The 13,984-nt window shown below is 41.9% G+C and overlaps 1 protein-coding gene across 2 annotated transcripts in view; it reads right to left on the reverse strand.

Annotated features, from left to right (window-relative positions):
* TBCE (tubulin folding cofactor E) overlaps positions 1–13,984 on the reverse strand; it is a 73,888-nt gene that overhangs the window by 28,101 nt on the left and 31,803 nt on the right. For both annotated transcript variants that reach the window (XR_002099382.1, XM_019526932.1), the window contains exons 7-11: positions 9,029–9,131; positions 1,589–1,665; positions 1,224–1,319; positions 471–535; positions 313–377 (exon numbers count right to left, since the gene is read on the reverse strand). Coding sequence is in view for 1 of the 2 variants with exons in the window: in XM_019526932.1 (XP_019382477.1) it covers positions 313–377; positions 471–535; positions 1,224–1,319; positions 1,589–1,665; positions 9,029–9,131 (406 nt within the window). In the remaining variant the exon portion in view is untranslated. The remainder of the gene's footprint in view (positions 1–312; positions 378–470; positions 536–1,223; positions 1,320–1,588; positions 1,666–9,028; positions 9,132–13,984) is intronic.

Consider the following 13,984-nt stretch of genomic DNA (forward strand, 5'->3'; position numbering starts at 1 on the left):
CTGCTAGTTGTCCCCAGAGAACCAAACATCCATGCACGTCTGGATGCACCAATGGGAGAGTTATGTTGGGTACCTGGTAATAATTTGGGCAACAATTTGTCTGCTTAACAGGGTGGAAATTAAAGAAGATACTCTACCTCTCCGAAGTAAGAAATACAATAGATAGTTGAGGGCATTAGTTCTTATCAACAATTGTCTAGTCATGTATATATTTAGCAAAGTAAACCCAAAAGGTATATTTGCCATTCCTTATTAAACAAACAAAACAAAACGAGCGAGAAAGAAAAAGAAAGGCATTATAGTCTTACTTACCTGTGATATTTTGTTGTTATCTACTACAAGATGTTTCAGCGAAGGAAACATTTTTGTCTTGCACCCTAGGAAAAAGGGAATAAATTTACAAGATAATGACGACAATTTAAAGTCTTCTAAAATATGGAAATGTAACACACAATGTTTACTTTACATACCAAATCCAGCATCAGGAAAGTGTACAGAAGAAATTCCAGTGTCTGAAAGTATTAGTTTTTCTAATCTGAAATTTAAAGTATGTTTGTTAAACATTTTAGTAAAAATACTGTCTTTTTTATATGTAATGATTTGTGTCAACCCTTTTATTGCATACACTGTGATTTTAGAAGTGTACCAGTACCAGCAGGTAGGTTGGTTATCAGTTTAGTTACCAGTTTACTAATTATCAGTATTATTAATTAATCTGGCTCCACATTTTTAACGGATGCAAAGCTAAATGCTGCTTAAAAGAAAGCAATTTTTTCCTTCAATCGAATGCTCAAAGGCAGAGTAGCATTTCATGCTACCTCAAAGTTGTAACTACTACACATTCAGCTGAACAACCTCTTGCAGAAAGTGATGTCTCCAAGATATATCTCTGTCCTTGGAAAGGTCTGAACAATTCTGAATTGTTATGATGGGTGGGATGGGAGAACAAAAATCAAATAAATTACAAAAATCAAATGAAATTGGCAGTAGAAACATGCCTTCATTTTGTCTTAATACTAGAAGTTATAAAAGTGTGGAAATAAGGATTTTTTTTTTTCTTTTGTGGTGCACAACTGAAATATTTAACATAATCTGGAGGGAGGGGGTACAATTTTGTTTTTTATTAAGTCAATATTATTATACTTCAGTCCACAAAGTATACATGAACTAATACACTTATGGAACATGAAAAAGAATTTTCAGTGAAGTTCTCCAACAGATACCTGGGGAGATGTGCTATTAGATGCAGCTGATTTCCATCAATTAATTGGTTGCTTGAAAGGTCTAGCAATTTCAGGGTCTGTAAAACATTAGTGGGCCTGCAGAATTAAAAACCATAACGACATTTTAGAGTTGTTTTAAGACACTTGCACTCATTTACACTTGCATAACTGAAATAACTATTTGCACAGGTAAGTGTTTCCACTCAAATAACATATCAAAGATGTATTATACAAGATTACCATGGCAATGATAATTCAAGCACTGCTGGAATTGAGTTTAGTATTTTTTCCAGACATCATATCCTTATGTACACAGTATAACAATCATAAAATGATGACTTCAGCATTTAAGCTGAACCTCATACCTTTCTAAAACTGTAATATCATTAGATGCAAGGTACAATTCTTCAAGTGCTGGCCACCCTGGAGCACACAGAAGAACCTAATAGGAAAACTTAATTTAGTATAGAATAAAGGTAACAGCATTTGTACTCGAATGTGTGCTTCAGATAGGCATAAGACACATTCAAAACAAACTGTAGCTCTTACAAATAAGTGATCTGCAAGACTTCCAATTTCGATGGCTCCCCCATCTCAACAGTGATGACAGTATGATTTTGGATCTGTTGACTGTGGATGGAAGAAGTCAGCAGCACTTTGCACAGCCAGAAAACCCAACATTACTGAACTATACTGGGTCTGTACTTCAAAACTGACAATGTTCCTATTCTAATTTTAAAATTATATAGTAATGTACCCCTCTCTTGCTTTGAGTCACTGCTTTTTACCTGAAATTTCATGTCTGATTCAAAGAATGCACAATTTGGTAAAGACCACTAAGATTAACTTGCTTCTAAGGGTGTAAATAGAGGCTGCATATTTCCCCAAGAGAAAGCCTTTTCTTTCAAGATCCTACAGAGAACCAGTCCTTTGTCCCACTTTATATACAAGGGAAGTATGCAAGATAAAATCTGCTAACACTCCTACCATAATGCTGTATAAGTTAAAAGTGGTTTAATTGCCAATCATTTGAGGGACAAACCTATCAGGCTATGTGCTCGCCCTGGCATTGAACAACAATGCAGCTGGAAAGGGCTGTGTGTGTAAAGGGCTTTGCAGCTCCTCTTTTGTCCCAGGTTTTGAGTTGGATCAATCCGAATTGCCTCATATGAGACATCTGTTTACAGACCAATACGTTGGATTTTAAAGGTGTTGGGTATAGCCATGTTGGTCTAAGAACACAGGCAGCCAGGTTCTTTGGGTAAATATGATTTCTTTTATTAAACTAAGTAATAGTTAAATAGTTGGAAAAATTGTTCTTTGCAAGCTTTTGGGTGGACGGTCTTCTTCAGATATAGGGAGAGTCTGCTGGTGCTGTGTGCGCTCTCCTGGGTGGAATAGAGGCCAATGAAAGTTTTCTGTGGTTTTGTATATAGCCCTCTTAAACTGATAGCCCCCAAGCCACTGGTTTTCAAACTTCCTAAAGTCAAAGAACGCTTTCAAATCACTTCTGCTGTGGAACCCCTAATCCCTGTTTCCACAAGCCATGTGAGCTGACATAAAACCAGGGGACCTGGCCTGGTAACAGTGGTGTACCACCTCCTGGCCCCCTCTACCATAACCCCCAGCCTCTTTGAGGAACTCCTGATGCTCTATCACTGACCCTTGAGGTTCTGCAGAACAGTTTGAAAACCAGTGCCATAAACATTTCATGTGTATTTTACCCCATAGTGCTAGACAGGCTCCCATGCAGGACTATTCTGCGAAAACTGCAACGTTTTAGTTTATACATAGTGATTTTTGAACCTCTGCACGTTACACAAGGACAGACAAACTTTATAAACATTGTCACAGATCAGGCACAGCTTAAAAGCTTCACTGACAGGTGACTGCCCAGCAGTTAGTAGGTTTCCCAAGTGAAAGTATGCAAGTTCATAGAGTGCAGCCAGTCAGTGCATTGCTTGGTGTCTGAAAATCCTAAGTGACACACTCATTCAAGGAACCCATCTTGTATGCATACCAGACCAGCCTCTGGCTTCTTCCATTCAGGAAGAGCGCACACCAACTGTTGAAACTTCCTTAGCCTGACGAAGGGCTTTAGAACCCGAAAGCTTGCTTAATAATTGTTTTTCAGCCATTTAAGTTGGTCTAATAAAAGATATCAGATTCACCCAAAGAACCTTGTCTGTTCAAGGAACCTATGCACTCAGCCAAGAAGGATTTGGTTCAAATTTTATATTATTTATGCTTACACTGACTGCAAAAAGTAACCTATGGCAAGGTCACATGTAGAAGAAACACAAATCAGTAAAAACTTAACAAAACAAAACTATATAAAAAAAAAGAATTTAGGAGGAAGTTAAAGATGTTAATAGAAAACTCCTAAATAACTTTTTAACTACAAGTTCTAATAAACACCAGTGTTTATTAGACTCAAGCTCTCCATCATCCATGTTTCCAGTAAGTACTACAAACCTGAAATTACATTTTATTATACATAACGTACAATAAAAATGTTAAGAACAAGAGCCCGCAAAGTTGCGGGTATACTGGTTACATGATTCTTGGTTTAGGTTATTCAGGCCCCAAATATAACTCACTACTGTATTATAAGTACACATCTGCACTCTGCACATCACATCATCTACCAGCTCAAAGAGCAGCTTTCCCTCAGGTGCCCAAACTACAGGAAGAAATGCCACTATATCTCACCTATTTTTGCCGCCAAGGTACAACACTGTCTCGTTCCCTTTGAGAAACTAAACCACCTCAGTTACCTTTCAGACTACATATCATTGATGATGAGTCACATACTTGTAATCCTATTCCGATTCTCAACCAACCATAACAGATGAAATAAGACAAAAATATGGAGTGAGCATTAGGGTTGTTTGTAGAACCGTAACTGTGAATCACTTGACTTTCAAATGCACCAGTGATGCTTGCATTTCACTGGCATCTGGCTGTAAGCTATTTTACATTTTTTTCTGGCTGAAAATTATATGTTCTACTTTAATCAAATGTCCATAAGGAACTAAGGCAGTGCTTGGACACAATTTGGTTTCAGTGATCTGTTAATACAAATCTCAGATGTATTTAGACCCCCAAGTGGTGTATTTAATGGGCCAATAAAACACAACCTTCAGTGCACTGAAACTGCCAGAATATGGATATTTCAAGGTTCCTTTATTTAGAAAAGCTGTTTTATAAAAAGTGTATCCTTCTACTATGAAAAACAGTTCAAAATGTAGGTATGAGAAAAACAGAAAAAATTACAAACAGTTCTATTTCTTGTGTTCTTATGGTGTAGAGATGGTTACGTTGTATGCTATTTTGAATAACTTTTCACCTTTCAAGTACTTTTCACATTAAATAAAAATATTTCCAGCATTTTCATACCCCTCTTCACATTCTCAAGGAGCCCAGTTGCAAACTGTAAGATTTTCTGGCTACCTGGGTCATAGGCTTTTTTTTTGCTTTCTATTCCAAAATAGGTTGCATTTTCACCATTATTCCTAATGCAGCTTTTGCAGTAACATCTTTAAGGTGCTTCAACACAAAGCACTGCTGAAGCGGCAGCCAGGACCAATTTCAACTCGTCTTTCTCCCTTTGTCTGACTACCCAGCTCATCCATCCCCCACAGGTGGAAAAGCCACTTTCAAGTGCAAGCTTGTATTGAACTGTTGTTTAAAATGGGAGTGCATTATTCTACTAGCCTGACTGTATAAAGAAGCATTCAGACCTTAAAATACCTTTTCCACCCAAGGAGAGCTGGTGAGCTGGAGCTGAGCCTCACAGGAAAAGCAAGACAATTCTAAACTGCTCTTGCTAACCTGGGGGTTCTCTTTAAAAGTCAGTCACCCAGAAATAACTTTTGTCTGTATGAGAAAATCTTTGCTAAAAATCCCCTTCACTGCTACCACTAGCAAAGAGGAAAGCTGCTGATAGCTGCCAGTGTTTTAAGCATCATGATGTACAGACTTGCTCTGAGAAGGTTTACAAGTATGTAGTTAAAATCACCTAGGGTCTTTATCTATTCTAGTACTAATCCTACTGGTAGTGAGAGAGATGCATCTGCATCCAGCTGATTGCTTATTGGCTAGTGTACAGATAAACACAGAACAAAACCACAAAAACCACACTCGCTCTTCCATTCTTGCTGCTGCATACAATACACTGCAGATATCACTTAACAAAATGGCAATTACAATTGGTTAAGTTGAAAGGAATGGATCAGATTGGAGCACGCCTGGTGAAGTTCCTCAGGACTGATCTTGGGATCATCCTGTTTAACATTTTCATGAGTGACCCTGGTGCAGAAACTAAATATGCATTTATGAAATTTGCAAATGCTAGGTCAGTGAGGCATTGGCAATAGAGAGGAGGGTCTGATTATCAGGCAGGGCAAATTAGATAGCCTTCTGGAAGAAAGTGACAGAAATGGCGAGAAGTTTAATAATATAAAGTGCAAACTCAAATATTTAGGAACTAATGACAAGGCCGTCTGCTATAGGGCTCACAGACTGGAGTCAATGGAGGAAGAGGGAACTGGCTCTCCTGGTCTATTGTTGTATACCCATGAGCCATAAGTACATGCAGCCAACAGTCAGACTACTGAAATCCTCAAACATATTAGTTTGGGTATTTTTAGTAAAGACTGGAAAATACTAGTGCTACTATAAGAAGAAATTGGTAAGACTCAATCTGGAATATTATGTGCAGTTCTCACCTATATTCGAAAAGATTAATTCAGATCTGAGCAGGTCCAGAGAAGGGCCACTAGGGTAATTAGGGGAACACAACTTATGAAAAAAAGAGCAAGAGAGCTTATCCTGTTAAGCAAAAGCAAAATGAAGGCTGAGAGGAAATGTAACTGCTCCTTATAAAAATATCTGTGGGGTAAATAGCATGAAAGCAAGTTAAATAACAATACCAGGATAGGATTGAATGGATATAAACTGGTCACAAACAAATCTAGATGGATAATAGAAGCAGACTTCTAAACATTGAAGATATCAAGTTCTAAAATAACCCTCCAAAAATAAGGGTAAGGAAACTGACTTGCTTTAAGATGAAGCTCAACAAGGTTTACAGAAGAGACAGTAGAGTAGGAAAAGTATGTTTTTGGTGCAATAATCTGAGCATGTTATACCAGGATTTCCATATCTGGTATTGCCCATGAAGGGACCAAAAAAGAAACTTTAATCTCTATGTGGAATGATTTTAATCTGAAAATCTAGGATTTTTGATAGTCCTTTGTAGGGGCTAGGGGTTTGCTCTCTTCTAAAGCATTGGACATTGGCCACAATGAGATGTAGAAATTTGACTGTGATGTACTGGTGTTCCTAAGGTACCAACACATTCTCAGGTACTTATATGTTAAGTCTGATTCTTACCAGATATTCATTACCAAGTTTGGAGTCGTGAAAGAATTTTTCTGAGTCAGACTTACAAGGATGGTGGAGGTTTTATTTGCCTTCATCTGCAGTGCAGGGGAGGGTCTTTTTTTTTAGGAACCTCCTAACATATTTTAACTTAATTTCCTGCTGTTGCTGTGGCAAAGTGCTGCAGGTGTCCTTGTTCTCCTAGTTCTTTATCTGTGCTGTGGTGTAGGGTTTTTTATTTAGCACTTTGTGGATGTGGTACATGAGAGAGATGGCAACAGTGTTCTTATGCACATTTCTGGATATGGGTTATCTATAAAGGGGACAGGACTTAACGGCCCAGAAGGCTCCTTTCAGTCCTACTTCTTAAATGAAATGGAAGTGAAACTTTCAAGGTTCGTGCAAACAACACTAAGTGTAGATGACAAAGGGAGGGTAAGGTGCTGAACAATCCAAATAAGGGGTGGACAGTGAGGGACTTTCAGTTTTGTAAGTCCCCCACTATGTAACACTGGACAGAAAATAGGAGACTTTTATGCCATGTATATATGAGGAAAATGTAAGCAAGGTGTGAAGGAAGACTTATTAGTGAGGGAGAACACTCAGATGTTCAAGTCACTTTTCTGTGTCAAGAGTTTCAAACAAGCAGGAGCCACCACAGAAGTGACTGGACATTTACCAGCTCCTTTATAAACAAAGCTATATTAAATGCCTACTGTGAAAGTGAACTATACTTCATAGGGAATGAAACGATCAAAGCATCTCAAACAGTCACATAAAAGTGGCTTTGAACAATCAATGTACACACAGCATTTTTTATTTTGCTTTTAAAGCTCATCTTTATTGAAAAGATGCACCAGTGCAAATAAAACTTTAAAAAGAATCAATGTATTTTGCCACAAACTGCTAATGGAGGCACCATGAAATACAGGTTAAACCTGACTACAGTTGAAAAAGTTATCCCTTGAAAAAATAACCCTTGAAAAAATTATCAAGGATCACATTTGTAGGAGTCCAGCAAGTAAAATAAATGCTAAAGGGCAACCAGCATGGGTTCATAGCAGGTAAATCCAGCCTGACTAACCTTGTTTCCTTCTATGACCAGGTTACAAAATGCTTAGATGCAGGAGTCGAGGTAGATGTCATCTACTTGGACTTTAAGAAGGCCTTTGACATGGTATCCTATCCTATTCTTATAAGCAAATTGAATGGCTGTGCCATAGATGATTACACAGTCACGTGGGTGGCAAATTGGCTAAAGGGGCGTGCCCAGAGAGTGGCTGTGGACAGGTCGCTATCGACCTCAAAAGATGTGGGCAGGCCACAGCTGGAGTACTATGTCCAATGCTGGGCACCACAATTCAAGAAGGATGTGGACAACCTTGAGAGGGTCCAGAGGATGGCTACTGGTATGGTTAGAGGCCTGCAGAGAAGGCCCTATGAGGAAAGGCTGAGGGACCTGGACCTTTTCAGCCTCTGCAAGAGAAGGCTGAAGGGGGATCTTTCGGCAGTATACAAATTCACGGGGGGGGGCAGCACGGAATAGGAGATGCTCTGTTTACCATAGCACCCTTTGGAATAACCAGGAACAAAGGCCACAAGCTGATGGGGAGATTTAGGTTGAAATTCTTCACAGTTAGGGTTGCCAGAATATGGAATAGGATTCCAAGGGAAGTAGTGCTCTCCCTTACCTTGGGGGTCTTCAAGAGGAGACTGGACAAGCACCTGGCTGGGGTTGCATGACCCCAGCACTTTTTCCTGCCACTGGCAGGGAGTTGGACTCAATGCTCCATTGAGGTCCCTTCCAACACTAGCATCTATGAATCTATACATTGGCTTCAGTTAATTTGGCAAGCTGCCTGTGTAAGTGAAGATTAACTGTGTTTATGTCAGAGGTTTGAGCTACAGTTGAAGTGGCACAACTTTTGTAACACAGACCAGACTTTGTTTTGGAAGACTATGTGGTCTAACACAGCATTTCTCAACCCGTGGGTCCCTACCCAAAAGTGGGTCACAAGAATATATGAAAGGGTTGTGAACAAACTTAAAAAATGGATCAACAAACTTTAAAAATGGATTCTCCTTTAAAGGAAAAAAACCATGGGAAACTGACTGTGGCTTTGCCCTATCAGGCTGGCATAGTTTCAGCCTGCAAGGGCTGCTTGGGGCCTCCCCATGTACCACACACTCCCTCCCCGCCCCCCACTCTACACACGGGGGGCTGAGGCCTGGGGGCAAGGTTGGGAGTAAGGGGCACTGGGGTCTGGACTGGCCACTGATGTTTACAAACGGGTCCTGGTACAAAAAGGTTGAGAACAACTGGTCTAGTGTACAAATCTTCACTATGCTTAATTTAATGAGGAAACCAAATGACTCAGGAAGTAATTTCTGTTTACTTGTAGAAGTCAAATATTTATTACCTCCACCCATGTTACTCCAGTTCGATTAAGTGTCAGAACTCTCAACTTGTCAAACGTACCACATACAGGGGTTGCAGCAGATGGAAATTTCATTTTGTTTTCACTGTACCAAAACAACAAACAGATTCTTAGCATAAAACAAATCAAACTAAAATATTCGGTCAACTTGCCAATTTAGAATAACATACTTTGGGAGGGGGGGAACACTTAGAATTAAATGAAATTAAAATTAAGTCAAGGCTATAGTTATTTAAAACAGTCCATATTGTTTATAAAAAATGTTGGTAGTTTGAGTTCAGACTATGTCCTTGACCATTCTATTTTCCTCCTCCGCACATTTGTTGTTCCTTCAAGTTCATGACAAGGTGAGTGGCATTTTTTAAAATTCTGGAGAGAAGAATTGTTGTTTTTGCTAAAAGAAATAAATATGGCAAGTAAGATTTCACACCCAACATTATCAACCCTGTCTGTAGTTAAAAAAAAGTTATCTACATAAATGACTAAATCACCAATAAAATATCAGGATTTCAAAGGATTCCATACCATCATAACTAAGAGGTGACATTAGAAAGCAAAACCTTATACAATTAAACAGTTTAATCCTTACACTAATTCTAGGTTCCATTTCCCCAACATCTTTTGCATTCCCTCCTTTAAGGCTTGTCTGTATAAGGACATTTTCTGCATAGCTATTCCAGTAAACTTCTTAATGCAGACAATCTCTTGGAGATCTGATGGCAGGCTTCCTCAGTTGCTTTCTCCTCCCTATGCTTCTATCTCATCCCTCTCCACCCCCTTCCCAAATTGTTTATACTGAAATGATACAATCATTTAAAAAAGCTGTAAATTAGAAAACAGACAAATTTATGACAAAAAGGGCCAACCAAATGGAAAGAGCCATTCATGCTATCCCTGTTTGAAGTCATTAAGACTTACATTTGTCATGAGACGTATGTGAGTTTCAACAAACGGTAACATGCCAGGCATTAAAGAAATTTGTCTCTGAGTAAAAATGAGGGGTCTTCCAATGAAAATGATAGCTCTGTGACAAGGAGGTTGCTCTTTAAAGAGGAACTTTTTTGTCCTGCCAAAAAAAATATTAACATCTGGCCAGGTAGAAAGACTCCCATAATTCCACTGCGCTCTGCTCTTCTTCTCCCCCTCCAAGGGGAGGTAGGGAAAGCAGATGGCTCCATGGCAGTTTGCTAAGAAGCAAGTTATCAGGGAGGTAGGCAAGCTGCCCTTTCTGACACTGGCAGTTGTGCCCGGTCAGGAAAACCAGTGTCGCTGTTCCTTCAGGTTGCTCTCTCAGCACACCCACAAGCCCAGGGGTGGAGTGCCATTCAGCAGTGTCCTGGCTCCCACGGTTAATGTGTGCCCTTTGAAGATCCCAGCATTCCTGGGCTGTGGGTGCATGCTTTGAAGGTCCCTGTGTGCCTGCTACCCAAGAGCAGGTCCGCTGATCACCAGTAGTCACTTACATGTCAACTGATGCCACTTCCAACCCAACCCATGCTGCAGCAGTCAACAGGCAGTGTCGGTCCAGGCTCCTGAGCTGTGGGAGTACTGGGGTTGCATGCATGCTCTTTTAAGGTCCTAGGACTGTCCGTGACCACCACCCAAGTTCTGGTGAGTCCTCTGAAGGTCTGGGTGTTCCTAGGGTAGACACTCACAGCCTGGATGCCTGGAGCTGCAGACATGCTCTTTGAAGGTCCTGGCACCCTGGGCTGCCAACATACTCTCTGAAGGTCCCAGGTGGGCAGAGAGTAGGTAACGGTAATAACAGCTGCACTGGCACAAGCCTCAGTGGTAGCTGCCTGCATTAAGAGCTAAGCTCTGTTAAAGCAGCCCCTTATTGAAAAACTTTGCTGATCCCTGCGATAGATGCCTAGTAACTAGCTGCCTGTCCTAGTGGTAGGAAACCCTTTTCAGCTACACACTAGAAAGACCCATCCCAGGTCAGAGGTGAGTGCACTAGGACCTGTCCATCAGCTTGTCCCTACAATGGCAAGAGGAAACCCCTGTGCTGAAGCCCTCAGCTACCAAATGCTGCTAAAGGCCCATCTCTGCAGGCTGGATTGAATAGTGCTGCAGGCTGGATCTGGCCCACAGGCTATCAGTTGCCAACCCCTGGCCTAATCTATTACCTTGCTTCTGCATCCACCAATGCTAGCTAAGACCATTAGCTGAATATTTAAATGAGTACAATCAGTTTTAATGTTGACCTTTAAACTCTCATCTTCACCTTTCAGAGAGAATGCTCCACTGAAGTAAACAGAGAAGCTCACATCTCTGAGTTATTGTTTCAGGTTATGGGAAGCACAAGGACAATGCTGCATCAGTTTACTTCTAGTAGGTTTTCTTGGCAAGGATGTGCTAAACTTTTTTTTTTTAGCAAAAGAAAGCTAAGATGTCATAGTGTAAAGTCTATAGCAAATATATTGGCCATGTAGCTGTAAAAAAAAAACAAGCCCTGCCAAGAATTGTTCTCTTGACAGTTGTACTAAAATGGGAGCATCTACACGTTATTAATTCAAAGTAAGTTTACTGCACAGTAAAAATACTGTGCAGTAAGCCTACCCAGGAACATATCTACATGTGCTCCCTCTTGTGAAGGGACTTGCTCCCACCCTGCTTTGCCCCCCTGCATCAGACAGGGGCTGCTCCAGGCTTCCCCAGGGTGCCAGCCTGGGGGCTAGCAGGGAGCACAGGGCTGGTCCCCATGTGCATGGGGCCAGGAGACCTCTGCCAGCTGCAGTGGCAGCTGTCTCCTGGCCCCATACGCATCATGGGGACAAGCCCTGGGCCCAGCAGAGCTTCGCTGTGCAGCCTGGAGCTGGCCAGGAACTGTCCCATTTTGGGGCAGGTCCCAGCCAGTTTCATGGTGGACAGCCCAGAGCTGGCTGGGACCTGCCCCAAAACGGAACAGTTCCCAGCCAGCTCCAGGTTGTGCAGGGAAGCAGGGAGTTCCTGTAGGGAGCCGGCAGCTGAGCAGTGCCAGAACAGGGTGGAGGTGGGGGACGTGGAGGAGGGTTCAGAGAGCTAAGCCATCCTGGTGCTGCATGGCTCTCACCTCCTGAGGGAGCTGGGAGCTGAGTAGTGCCAGGACAGGGGGAATTCCCAGTCTCCTGTGGCCTCCTAGTATAAGGGCTGACTGGGAGCAAATTTCCTCCCGCCCAGTGTCTACACATGCAATGGTATCTACTGCCCAGTTAGTTTACTACCTGTATTCATGGGCAGTAACTAACTGCCCAATAGATTAATTTACTGTGCAGTAAATGTGCATATGTATAGTCAGTGACACTTTACTGCGCAGTAGATAAGTCTATCAAGTTTAGACATAAGAAAAAACTTTTTTTCTGCAAGGGTCGCCAGAATCTGAAACACCCCCCCCAGCAGAGGTGGTGCAGTCACCCTCCTTGGAAGCGTTCAAAATGAGGCTAGACAGGCACCTTTTCCAGCTCGTCTGAGCCCAATAACTTCCTGCCCACAGCAGGGGACCACACTTAACGATTTTACAGGTCCTTTCCAGTTCTATGATTCTACCGCACAGTAAGGTGTCTCATGTAGACACATCCAGTGATAAGTGCAGAGTCCCAGGCCTCCTCCCCCAGTACATTTGCAACTGCCTAAAAATTACTACTGATTTATAAAAGGTGTACTTTTCCAAGGTTCCAGCTGCCTCTGACAAAGTCATGAAAACAAAATTAGACTATCCCCAAAGCAACAAAGTTCCCTTTGTCCCACATATCTCCGATAGCTCTCAAATCTCTCAAACCTATTAGACAGGCCTAATGACAAAAGCAAAGGACAGATCTCAATTACAAGGGAGGCAGAATAATCATAAATACAGATCACCTTAGTATCATAGGAATACAGGTCTGGAAGGGACCTCATAAGATAATCTAGTCCAGGGGTGTTTTAACCTCTGGCCCACAGGCCAAATGAGGCCTGAGAAGCCATTGCATCTGGCCCGTGGGGCTCCCATGGATAGGAAAATTTGGCAGTGGGACAACAGTGGCCACCCTCCCCTGCTGCCAAATTCCCATATCCCCTCCACCAGCACAGCCAAATCTGGGCTAGGTCATGCCCCCTTCTCTCTGTGCCACTGGGCTGGGGTCAAAGCTGGGCCATGCTCCCTTTCTGGACCATGCCCCCCCCGATGCAGGGCTGTATCGAGCCAGGCTGCCCCCTGCCCTCTCTACATGCCTGGATGGGGCCCTGCCACACCTGCCGTAGATGCCAGAAGAGGGCCACTGGACACATCTGGCCTTTGGACGGACCGGCACTGCCCATGGCCTGCCAAAGAAAAAGGTTGAGCACCACTGATCTAGTCCAATTCCTGCTCAAGGCAGGATGATCCCTGACTAAACCATCCCAGTCAAATGTATCTAACCTGCCCTTGCATATTTCCAGGCATGCAGACTCCACATCTTCTCTATGTAGCCTGTTTCAATGCTTGACTAGCTCACAGTGAGAAAGTTCCTCCTAATTTTCAAACTAAATTTCCTTTGTTGCAGGTTAAGGTCACTGCTTCTAGTCCTGTCCCCTATAGCCAGAGACCCATCTCTACTCTCTCTATAATTGCCCTTTGAGTATGCAAGAACATTTATCAAATTCCCCATTATCTAAACTCTAAGTCTAACAAATCAGTTTGGTAGCATTACAAGTGCAGTATAATCTTAAATCACTTGATTCAGTCATACCAAACTGTGTGTGTGGCAGCAGTGTCTAAAAGAGGAAGATTCACTTTACTCCATGAGTACTTCTCTAACTAACAAGTTAAAAGTCACTTCAATAATGGCCATAGCAGAAGCATTTGTATCACGGCCCTATCAGATGCCAACAAATCTGCTAAATTTGGCTAAGTGCTTTCTCAGCACGTTCTCAGGCTCTGAAAACCACCCCATCTAATTCATGACAAGGACAGGAGGAGTTCCAGATGGAAAATAATTT

The sequence above is a fragment of the Gavialis gangeticus genome, unplaced genomic scaffold, assembly GCF_001723915.1.
Source record: "Gavialis gangeticus isolate Ggan-Ray unplaced genomic scaffold, GavGan_comp1, whole genome shotgun sequence".
Taxonomy (NCBI): Eukaryota; Metazoa; Chordata; order Crocodylia; family Gavialidae; genus Gavialis; species Gavialis gangeticus.